Source organism: Acipenser ruthenus, chromosome 22 (genome assembly GCF_902713425.1).
Source record: "Acipenser ruthenus chromosome 22, fAciRut3.2 maternal haplotype, whole genome shotgun sequence".
NCBI lineage: Eukaryota > Metazoa > Chordata > Actinopteri > Acipenseriformes > Acipenseridae > Acipenser > Acipenser ruthenus.
The window spans coordinates 30,240,676-30,253,311 of NC_081210.1; the positions used below are offsets into that span (position 1 = coordinate 30,240,676).

The following is a 12,636-nucleotide window of genomic DNA, read 5'->3' on the forward strand; positions in this document are numbered from 1 at the left end:
TCTGTATTGAGCTATCTTGAAATAGGTCGACACACATTCCTTTCATCCCTGCTTTCTTTGTATTTAATGTGCTTGTATTCAATTCCTCAGCATTGATTTCTCTGGGGTTTTTTAACTTCTCCGAACCTCCAGTATTGAGTTTATTGAATTTGCTGCACACTGGCTCTTAAAACCCTGTGCTGAGCAGATAAGAGCACTATGTATTGAACTTGCATGTCTCACTACCAATTTATATGACAAACAGCGAAGCATGAAAAAATATGAGAAGCTGTTAATGGACATGGTTGTGTATCTGCGTGCGGATGGAGGATGTGAAGGACTGCTATAAGGAGTGCATTTATTACAAAAACATAAAACACAAACAACATGTTCTTAAAACAAACTAGACCACTAAAACAGACAACCTAGCTTCATTAACACCTATATCTAGCCAAAAGAAACCCTAAAGTCCACTTTTTAAAGGTTTTTCACATACTTGCAAAAGCGTTGACTGCAAAGCGTCCGATATTCGATGCAAGCCTGTACCCTGAATGCCATTACCCTCGCTCTCCATCTCAACAACCTTCAGATCACACCCTGGGGATCCTGCTCAACACCCCTCAGATCACACCCTGGGGATCCTGCTCAACACCCCTCAGATCATACCCTGGGGATCCTGCTGAACACCCCTCAGATCACACCCTGGGGATCCTGCTCAACACCCCTCAGATCACACCCTGGGGATCCTGCTCAACACCCATCAGATCACACCCTGGGGATCCTGCTGAACACCCCTCAGATCATACCCTGGGGATCCTGGCAGCTCCTCAGGGTTTCTGTGCTGCGATATGGTACATTAGATTAGAAGATGATGTCATGTTCACGGCCCATTGCCCACAGCAACAAATCTGTTTTGTGTAAAGCCTTTTTTTTTTTCTAGCGATTGCATTGTATAAGAAAGACAAGATATGCATGATTTATTGGGGGACTGGACTGGGATTCTCTTTTTAAATGTTTCAGAATGGAAACCACACCGCAAGCAGCCTAATAATGTGCAGACTAACTGGTTAAACTTCAGCAAGACGTTTTAAAGACTGTGGCCTTCGAGTGCAGCTGTTGTCTGATGTGAGACGTGCAGGGTCCTAATTAGATCAGCACATGTCATTGTGTCTGGAACAAAGAGACCGCTCAGCCCCTTTGACGAGCTATAGAGCAGGTTATACAACGTCTTGACAGCGTTCTTGCAAACACTCCAGCTTGTTAAGAGTGCACCAGAAGCAGCCCATGCACGTTCTACTGCAAGTGCACCCCAAAGGATGTCACAAGCCAGAAAATGACTCCCCCCGCCCCCGTTATGTAACTGGCCCGTATCAGATGAAGCCCATCCTGGACATATGGGCTGCACAATGTTATGTCCTAACATTTGTATTCAATCTGTGGAGTTTGCCTTTCAGTGATGTCACCGCAGCTGCTATGGCTTTGACTGCTTCACTGTTTGTTGTTGTTGTGTCTGCTCTCAGTCTGGATTCGTTTTTCATTGGGGGTCAGGGCTTGCAAAGCAGAACGTTAATTTGTTTAAAAAAGCAACGCTGTAGTAACATCTGGGTTAGGGGGTACTGTCATGCCGGAGTGCTGATGGAGTGAAAGCAGGTGGAGCTGCTCCAGCAATACACCATGATGGGGTGTCAATTGATGGAAGAAGCCCAGATTACAACCTGGCAAATTCTGTGCAAAATATAAGAGCCACTCAATGTATAGGAGATATGAGGATGAACCGCAGTGCAGGGATCACACCAAACACAGCAGGGGAGACTGTCTGCATACAGAGGAGGCTCCACGGCTGCCTACAAACATGCAGCTCCTGGGCTGTGCATTCCGCAGGGCCAATTGAGGAAGGAGAAAGATGGGAACGTTTCATTACTGATAAAATCTTCGCGGCTGGGAAGGTTCATTAGCGGCTCTAAGGCTGGGCTTGCAGGCTAGTTGAGTTTTTGCAAGATGACTAATCTCAGGATTCATTTAGACAGCAACCCTCTGATGATCACATTCTGTGATATCTTTGAAGATAATGACGAGATGACATCAGTAGCAACCTATTCCAATTCAGGGCACTTTCACTCAGTCCCCCTCTATTCGGCTCTGTGGACGATGTACGCGCTGCGTCTGAAGACCAAGGCTGCTGTGAACAATGGCAGCAGCAGCAGCAGCAGAGAGTGTTACAAACAACTATGCAGCCACGTTTAAAAATGCAGGGTCCCACACATTACACTATGAACCCTGGATGAATGTTGAATACATTTCTTCCATTCAGTAGAATTACAGAATGCTCATCTCAGCAATACATGTGTGCACAGCACTACAGTGAAAACACAATGCAATCAATGTGAATCAAATTACAGAGACTAATTAAGAAGCTATCTATCTATCCATCGATCTGTCTATCCATCGATCAATCTAAAATACGTTTATATACAGTTTAGATATATATATATATATTACATATAAGAACTTTGCACACTTTGTTGAAATGTAGACTCTCTTATTAACACTGAATGGGGCTCTCTGAACAGCGATGCATCGTCATCCTGAATGAAGGAGAGAGATTGCTTATACTGAAAAGACCTTTTAAAATACTGTATTCCTTTGAGTTTAAGACACGCTTTTTAAAAAAAAATTTTCTTCTCAACAATAGCCTGCTAAATTCGAGTACAGTATAGTGATGTGTGTACTGCTGAGAGAAGACGAACTGCCGAAATACGCAAGCAGCAACGTGACTGACTGCCGAGATAGGACGAACCAAAATGTTAGTGCCCGATCTTGAATCATCCATGACATACAGGCAGCCTTTTTTAAAGAAGCGTCATTAGCTTCCTGAGGAATTTGAAGAGAAGTTTTTAACAATTTCAGCATTTCTAACAAACAGTACCAGCCTGGACGGATCGGAAATGATGATCAGTCCCCAGTATTTTTTTGACATGCCAAGCAATACCACAGTACACAAATTGGGAGAAAAACAGGTGTGAGTAATTAGGACTGGAAATGAGAAGAAGCACATCACTGTAATGCTCTGTGTGACAGCAGACTGGAAATGAGAAGCAGCACATCACTGTAATGCTCTGTGTGACAGCAGACTGGAAATAAGAAGTGGCACATCACTGTAATGCTCTGTGTGACAGCAGACTGGAAATGAGAAGCAGCACATCACTGTAATGCTCTGTGTGACAGCAGACTGGAAATAAGAAGTGGCACATCACTGTAATGCTCTGTGTGACAGCAGACTGGAAATGAGAAGTCTGCCTGTCTGCCTGCCTGCCTGCCTGCCTGTCTGCCTGCCTGTCTGCCTGCCTCACTGCCTGCCTGCCTCTCTGCCTGTCTGCCTGCCTGCCTGCCTGCCTGCCTGCCTGTCTGTCTGTCTGCCTGCCTACCTGCCTGCCTCACTGCCTGCCTGCCTGCCTGCCTGCCTGTCTATCTGTGTGTCAGGGTAGCTCTGGTTGGAGATGTGGAAAGAGAGAAGCTGACGGTGGAGAGGGGAGAGAAGCAGACTCACTTGCACGCGCTCCAGGCAGCTCTAGACCGGAACGGGTCTGGTGTTGCAGAACCAGAGCAGGAGTTTGGATGCAGAGGAACAGCCGCTGGAGAGGATAAGAGAGCAGCAGAGATCCGGAGGAAGAGAAAAAGAAGGAGGAGGAGAGAGAGAGGGAGGAGGAAGGGAGGAAAAGAGAGGCAGAGAAGAGAGAAGGTTAATAAACATGACCACGACTCCTAACTAACCACTGGAAATAAACAGTGGTGACCTGAACCCTGCACATGTTAATGCTGGAGTGTTGACAGTGAGGTGTCTTCACCACCCTGCACTGGGACATAGTAACACAGCATCATGGCACTGCACAGAGGGGATTACTGAAGAGCTCTGCTATCCCCAGTGCACAGAAGTACTGAGAAGAAACCAGTGACACAAACCCCCACCCTGCTCGCATCCTGAAGGCTGGGGGCCACAGCTCTGTATTGGAATGCAAGGCACGAATCACTTGGCCTCGGGGAATAAACATCTTATTTACAGGCTTATCAACAACTGTGAAAAATAAGGACTGATTGCTGGAAAAGGTCCCGCTATCAGACAGTACTGTAAGAGGAGGGCTGTCCTAGCTCAGAGCAGCACAGTCCTGTAAGAGGAGGGCTGTCCTAGATCAGAGCAGCACAGTCCTGTAAGAGGAGGGCTGTCCTAGCTCAGAGCAGCACAGTCCTGTAAGAGGAGGGCTGTCCTAGATCAGAGCAGCACAGTCCTGTAAGAGGAGGGCTGTCCTAGCTCAGAGCAGCACAGTCCTGTAAGAGGAGGGCTGTCCTAGCTCAGAGCAGCACAGTCCTGTAAGAGGAGGGTTCGGTTGACGTGGGAGGCACAATTAAATAACAAACTGTAAAAACGACATATACAGCGAGGCAGAAGGGGATCATTACATACTTCTGTTTCCCAGGCAAATGCTTCTGCTGCAGATGATTAAACCCGAAGAGAGTACAATAATTATCATCTCTGGTTTGTTTTACAATTAGATTATGTTTTGTTAGATGATCAAACAGAGCTGCATGGCTCTGTGTTGCTTATCAGCACCTTTCTAGAGCCTCTCTGTTTCTGGAGCACTTGAATAAAGGAAATTCTCAGCTACAGTGATCTGATACAATCCCGTTGAATGGGCACTTCAAACAATCTGCATCATACAGAACAAATGCAATAGGAAAGATCGTTGTTTAATCAGGTGATAAGAAAATCGAAATCTCTCAATCAGCGCTCTCCCTTGATATAACCTTACACTAGGTTTATTGAAAAGGAGAGCTTTGATTGGTTAAACACCTGTACAGCAGGCTGTGACTCGTGCCCTTACCTCAAGAAGTGTTGTGCATTCATACTTCAAACTACTAGCAGTGCACAATGTACAATACCGAGAAAGGGAGGGACACGCTGTGCAACAAAAAACACGATCTCCAAGACAATCTCTTTGGATAACGTCAGAAGGCAATATTTTCCTATGTCAAGTGGCAGTGATCTAGCGTCAGAGAAATACAGCTTTTCTGGTAAAATGGAAAGGTTTTCCCGGCTCTCCAAGGAGAACTTGGCAATGAAATGTGAACAAAATGACTCTTCTGATACAAAGCAGATGAGTCTTAGGGAGCTAGCAGTGAAGTGGGGAGGGGTCTGTAATAACAGGGGATATTAACACGTTACACTCCTCAGCATGCAAATACAGAATTACAAGCAAAAACAATACCCTGACACTACGACCCGGAGCACACAAACATGTTCAGACTAAGCAGGCTTTCATATTTATATAGAAATCATCTTACTTCAAGTGAATTCCCCAGCCAATCACATTCCAGAGACACATTCGGTTTATTTGCTGATAAACCCATTTTCAAAAGCTACTGGCTAAACGAAATCTGTCTGTGTTAAACGCTAAACAAACACAGCAACAAAACAAAAGGAGAAATGTGTGTTTTTGTGAACAAGCAGGGATTCTTACTTTAAGAGCTCTAGAACAATTGCATGTGTTTCTCATACACATCCAATCAAACTGGGAATAGGAGGACACCAACTGCAAGTCCTCTATGCAGAGTTGAGCCGTATCCTTCACCCACCACGACCTCCCTCAGGCACTGAAGGGGTTAACTCAGAACAATGGTGTTGACTAATGTACTGAGCATTTCTCAGTGTACTGAGTTTTGCAAAAAAACATTTGGAGAAGGCTTTAAAACAAACATAAATCATACAAACAAAAAAAAATGCATTGGATTTCTGTGCCGGCTGTAGAAAAATGGGTGTATAGTGTTTCTCTCCCGGGACTTACAGTACATGAAGAGCACATGCTGGCACAGACCCTATGAAAATGTCATTGGTCTGAAATGTTCAGTACAGTAGCCCTGATAATACATCAGCAATCTGATAAAGTCTTTTCAAAGACAAATTACATGCAGTCTGCTACTATATATTCTTAGATCTTCTGACAAAAAGTGAAGTAGAAAAGCTGTTCGATCCAGTTAGCATTCACGCCTCATTGCTCCTGCTCGGTTCAATAACACCGTCTATTTGTCAAAGTATTAGTGCAAACATTTCTCTTTAGGTCTGCAAAGCAATCCTGCAGCACTGCTCATACTGTGACTGTGATTGCACCCTGCGGGAGCTGAGTTATAAAGGGTTAAACAAGTGGAGTTCATGTTGCAGTGTGGAGGGTCATGCCGTGCGCGGCCCCTCTCTCCCTCCAGATTTGATTTATGAGCCGGGGAAGCCTATGAAACAGTAACTGTCCCATTCATCACTGTCCCCAGCCTTTTACAACACTATGTATAAACAGCAGAGTACAGAGCGAACAGACAGGCGGCCCTGCTCTTCAGTCACTGCGTGATTACTCAGAGATGTCGCTTCTGCTTTCCCTATCATATCCCACTGTCATGCTCTGTCTCGTTGGCAATGCTGTTTGACCACCCTCAGCTCTGCTTTACCATGCGTTACTATGCATTGCTGTACTTCACAGAACTAATATTTATATCATTGTTTAGAAGCCAGACCATTCCAGACTTCCTTCTAATGTTCTCTATGAAACAGGATTGTCAGTATGAATCCCTGCTCCTTCCGGGTAGCAGGCTTTGATCTCTTAGTAGCGCTCAGTAAGAGTGAACGCTCTGCAGAGAAGCATTGGTTGCCAGTAGCACATGGATTTCTCAGGGCCACACAGACCCGCTGGTTATCATTATAATTCCCTTGATTGACTGAACAAGGTTCTGGTTCAGAAGCTAATGAGCTGGGTTACTCCCTGCAATTGAATGTATTGTTTTCAAACATGCCACCCCAGCCCCACGCTGTTTAATAAGGAGGCATTCAGGCACTGTACGAGATTCCAGATTACTGGTTTTAAAGGAGTGTGGTTAAGTCTTTCACCTAGGCTGGCGTGCCTTCTAATGGATGATCGGATTTCAATTTTCATTGTGATGGAGCAGCGCAGTTAATAACAGTATCACACGCCTCTATTATATGACTATTGTGCCGCAAATTTGTAAAGATTGGCTCTAGCTCCTTATTCCAGCCCTAGAGTAATGTTGTGTAATGGTAAAATCAGCCAAGTGTACTACTTGTGAGGGGAAAAGACTGCAATCAATAGAAGAGAGAGAATATAAGAACTGTATTCTTGTAAAGAAGAAACGATGTTGGCAGACTGAGAAAAACTGCTTAAAGGGAATCATAGGAAATCAAACCGTTTCATTCTCTTACATTTAATTTAATCCCAACCGGATTCCATGAACTACATCTCCGTGGTAATCCCAGGATCACCCCCAAGCGGTAGATGCAATCCCAGGGGATTCCCTGCTGGTATAAAATGCTGTGGCTTATCCCAGCGAGGTATAGTTATTGAAATCAACCCACAGACCCCACACAATGCGCTGCCTCACCAAATACTAGCACTAGAAGAACAGGAGTTGAGGTGAGTCATCACAAAGAGTGCCTCTGAACAATTCTCTACAGCACCACATGTGCAATAACCAGAGAGATGCTGTAACAGAGCGTATGCAGTGCTAAATATCCCCTTTCCTCCCTTTTACATACCATATAGGCACGCTGGATGTACGGTACATGCAGCGTATATCTATACACTTGAAGCTGAGGCTTGCACTTTTCAAGCTCTGACCAGCACACACCTTCAGTGATGGGATGATTCATGTTGTGGAACGAGAGGGGATCTGTCTGTGCCCCGAGAGCTGGTTAATTTGACAGCATATGAATCTTTATAATGCAACACAACCAGGTGTGGATCTATTCATTCTACAGGTGCAAGAAGGGAGGCTGCTTCAAGAAGTGAACCCCAGAGCCCTGGCTTCAGTTCACTGGGACGTGCAACAGCAGGGAATGAAGACAGCAGAGAGGGCTCGAGTCCTCCAGCACTGCTGAATCTAATATATATTTTGGGGGTTTTATTGTAAGGCCTCTCATTTCTCATTGCATTATCCAGTTCCACTGATATAAAAGTTTACCATATTACATTTTCAGTTTTCTAATGCTTTTTCCACGGTGGAACGCTGCACTTACCATAGCTTCCCATGATTTTTAATATGCTTTATCATGCCTTTCTGGGCTTTACAATGTTTACCTATGCTTTACTATGGTTTCACTTTGCTTGCTTTCACTTTACTGTGATTTTACTATGGGGGGGATCTTTTAAAAAGGTTGCTTAAGCAGTCAAAATAAATGCATGCTAACCCTATAAGATATCAGTAAGAAACATTAGACTGATGAATAATGCATTTCTCCCCTGACAAAACATCACAGTGGCACCACCACTTCCAGCAGACACCATTGTCTCTTACCAGAGCTGCATGGCTTGAATTCCCTGTTAGCTTAAACCATGACATCTCACGTATCAAACCAGTCACAAGTTCTACTAGATTTGATTAAGAGTGGGGGAGAGAGGGCCAAAACAGGGGAAACAAAACACCCTGACTGTTTCTGCAAAATGTCAGCAACAAAAAATTTATTTATGATCATGCTGTTTGCACAATTTTATGGCATGACTATAGAATGGTTAAGAGCTCATTTGTAAATATTTACATTGAGACATACCAATTCTGAAATCTCCATCTTCAAATTACAGCAGAGTCGTTGGACTCCGAGAAACAACATAAAAACAAATAAGGACGTGGTTTGCACGGAAACAATCTGCAGCTCCCGCTGTTGAGGAACGCAGAGCACATTGTGAGTCATTGTGTAGCTCAATGCATTGGAAGTGCATAGGACTGAAGGAACGCCTATAAAACAAACCCTCTCATCACAGTATGGTCTGGCACGTTCTCATGGGGGTCTGCAGTATGTCACCAGAAACAAACAGCCATACCATGGCATCTTTCCCCATCAGAGAGATCCTGGTCTTTTGTTAGTTCAATCACTATCTCTGTATGTCTTTGAAATGCTGTTGAGCTGTTGGCTGTGGTCCCTGATTCCAGAAAAATGACATTGCGGTATCTGACCCAGAACTCCCCTACTAAAAGTCCCTCATAGTAAAAGCACAGCAAAGTGTAATAAAGCACGGTAAAGCATTATTATTTGTTTATTTAGCAGACACTTTTATCCAAGGCGACTTACAGAGACTAGGGTGTGTGAGCTATGCATCAGCTGCAGAGTCACTTACAACTACGTCTCACCCGAAAGACAGAGCACAAGTGACTTGCTCAGGGTCACACAGTGAGTCAGTGTCTGAGGTGGGATTTGAACCGGGGACCTCCTGGTTACAAGCCCTTTTCTTTAACCACTGCACCACACAGCCCCTTGTAAAGAATAGTGAGGTATGGTATAGTATATTAATAAACATGACAAACCAGGATAAACTGGGAAATTAATTGTATAATCATGAGGAAAAGCATAGTAAAACTGCAAAAACACCGAGCAAAAATACCATGGCAAACTTTTATAAGGGTCAAGCTGTTACAAGGGTTTGCTGTCGATGGCTATTGGGTGAAAGGATGTAGCCATGTAAGTCTGTTCACAGAGGAGTGAGATGTTAATATGACACGTGTAAATTGTTGCCCTTTTGATAAACCACAAATCACTAATGGCATTTATTAAGTACACAGTTTTGCGGTACAAGTATTTACATGTATTCCCCGCAGTATCATTAATTTGATTGTCCTGCCGTTCCTCTGCTCACGTCTGAATAATCAGCCTCCCCGGTACGCTGTTTGTTTGCAGTGAAGTCACATCATTTATGATACAATTTGGTCTGTTGGTTTTAATATCGCAATAACGCGGGGCGTGAGTAGTCCTTGCAATACAGCACGGCATTCCTTCATTAAAAAAAAAAAACATTTAAAAAGAGCCTGTCGCCTCCCATTGTATGACTTGTATTGTAACACTTGAATGTATTTGTATTTGCTTGCGATTGTAAGTCGCCCTGGATAAGGGCGTCTGCTAAGAAATAAATAATAATAATAATAATAATTCCCTTGAATTAACACCTAACACAACGTGTGTTCGGTTTGTGAAACGGTTTGTTCTTTTATCTTGGGTTTCACAATAAAGCCTCTGCGGATTACAATCACAACTGCTTTTTAATGTTACTGTCACTAACGTGCCCCTGTAAAACTGAACCTGCCAGCAGCTGCTGTGAAAGCGCTCTGATCTGCAGTCTCAATGAAGTCCCAAATACAATGAACTTTATAGGTGGTTAAAATGCATCTCATTTCACAAACGGATTGACTCCCCGAGGGAAAATCTATAATCCTATAATTAGTATAATTTAAAAAAGAAAATGGAAAAGATTTTTCCCATCTGCATCTTTTCACTTCACATGTTGATGAGTTGTGAGCCTGCAGCAATTGTACCTGACGCAGCATGCACTACCAGACACAAGGGGTGACGGCTTAGCATCCCGTGCTCAAGGGCTTTTATATGGGAATGTTTTTTAAATGTGCGTGTGTGTGTGTGTGTGTGTGTTTGTGCATGTGTGTGTGTGTGTTCCTGGGTGTGTGTTCGTGTGTGTGTGTGTGTTTTCCTGTGTGTTCCTGACTGATACAGATACAGAACAGGTGGGCAGCAGATCAGGTCCTTATTTTTAATTGTAGATCAATAGAGTTCATGGTTCAGAGTCCGCTCCCTTTGGTCTGCAGCCTCTGGTTGACTAAAGGTGTTTGACATCTCCTGACAGGCAGGAACGTGCACGCATGGCTCTTACAATTGGCATCCTGGATTGTTATTTCTCTTTTGCAGCGGTTAACAGTTTTAATAGTTTTCTATATATAACATTAAAGCATGCACATTGTTATAAAAAAAGAAAAACCTCAGAAGATCAGGTGTCTTATGCTGGTTTTGCAGATCATGTATTTTGGATTGTGTACACATGAAAAGTGTTCTAATATAGATGATGCGACAATATTTCTTTCTCAAAGAATGCAGACGCAGACGGAGAGATTTTTGGTTTTTTTTGCCTCTTCGTATGAATTATCTATACACTCTTACTTTGGGGAATGCAGCTAAATGTCACTGCTACTCCATGCATAAATACACAGCAATGTTAAAGAATGCATTATCCTTATAGATTATTCAAGAAATAAATCATTTTCTATTAAATATAGAGGGAGGTTTGTTTTCCTTGGATCTTCTCATGATAATTGCTGCATTTGGGACTCGGGATGATAATTGAGCATCAGTCTCAGGCACAGCTGAGAACAGTGTGCTTATGAAAAGATTCTAACTTGTATCTGACTGCTGGTTTTGAACGCAGGCTCCCAGCACAGGGATGTCAGGGAGCCAATGCTCTACATTATTATTGGGGGCTTTTTAAATCTATATTATTATCTGATGTACATTCCCTTAGAAAAGCTCTATCAAATCATAGTGATTGCACAGATAAGTATGACAAACCTCTGTAAATAAAAACATGGGGTAACCATGGGAAATGCATCTTATAAACATGTGAACAGCGTGGGAAACTGGAATGACGGGGCAAATATACCAGTGCAATATTCTATACTGCCGTTTTACTGGAGTGTTATTGTGTCTTACTGTATAGTATTTGTAATTTCTAGTATTCTTCTTTAGTGCTAGCAAATCCTTCAAGGGAGTGGATTTAAAGGGTCAAGATTTAAAGGGTCAAGGTCATGTGACTGCTGCCTGGAGCCTATAAGTTCAGCTTCGAGGGTCAGTGGCCAGCTGATGCTGGAGCAGATCTCTGAGGGAGTTCCTTGGAAAGAGCTGAAATGTTGCAGCTGTATATAATGTAAATCATTCTGAATGGGCCATCTGCACTTTTTTTTTTAATCCAAATCTGCATGTTTTGAAATAACTGCAGTGGTCTGGGCTGCATTATTATCCTGCTGGAAACGCTGGCTGTGAAGTTTTGTTTTTAAAAATATGAAGCCTGAATCGCCGAGGGTTTCTGAGCTACGAGGTGCTGAAACTGCACATTGAGTTCTCAGAGGGAACATCAGGCAGACGCTCACCAGCAAATGCCTGTAACATCTGGAACGAAGCCAGGCAGAAAATAGCCATGACTAATTGACAAATAAAGACCTGCAGTTTCTCCTGAAAGCAGAGGATGCAAAGAGCTGAGAAATGATTCCAAGCACTTGACATGAAGATCTTCAGATCAAATTCAAACACTAGCGAGGCCTGACAAAGCTGTTCAGAGCTGTTTAGACAGCCGGTGACATCTGAAGCTCCGATTCATGACGCATCAGGATGTTTTATCAATGTTTGATCGATTGCAATTCAATTACGCATTTACTTGTCATCCAATCATCATTCTTGTATTTTCAACCACTTTTGGTGACCTCGTTTGTTTGAAAAAAAGAAAAGTTATATAGTAGGCCAGACTTTTGCCTGTGATTATTACTTTGTTATTTAGAGTAAACAGAGTAAACATTTTAATTCCAATTGTAATTACTACAGTATAATTGTAACTGTAATTGAACAGAATAGCATTGTAATTGTTTAATTGCAATTTCAGCAAACAATTCTGCTGTACTTGTACTTGTACTTGTACTTTGATTTAAACACGAGGTTCACTGATTGATTTTGACATGGCCATGGACCTCTTGAACCACGACAAGGTGTATAAAGAGACTGAACAGAAGGGGAAGCCTGCGGTTATATGCTATTTATAATACAACCTCCTTTACATCCTCAGA

The 12,636-nt window shown here is 43.1% G+C and overlaps 1 protein-coding gene across 2 annotated transcripts in view; it reads right to left on the bottom strand.

The window, feature by feature from the left end:
* LOC131696650 (5-hydroxytryptamine receptor 4-like) overlaps positions 1 to 12,636 on the bottom strand; it is a 65,288-nt gene that overhangs the window by 13,167 nt on the left and 39,485 nt on the right. Inside the window, exon 7 of one of the 2 annotated variants that reach the window (XM_058996500.1) lies at positions 3,527 to 3,611. The exons of the other annotated variant lie outside the window; for it this stretch is intronic. Within the exon in view, the coding sequence (XP_058852483.1) occupies positions 3,548 to 3,611 (64 nt within the window). The 3' untranslated portion in view covers positions 3,527 to 3,547. The remainder of the gene's footprint in view (positions 1 to 3,526; positions 3,612 to 12,636) is intronic. 2 annotated transcript variants of the gene reach the window in all.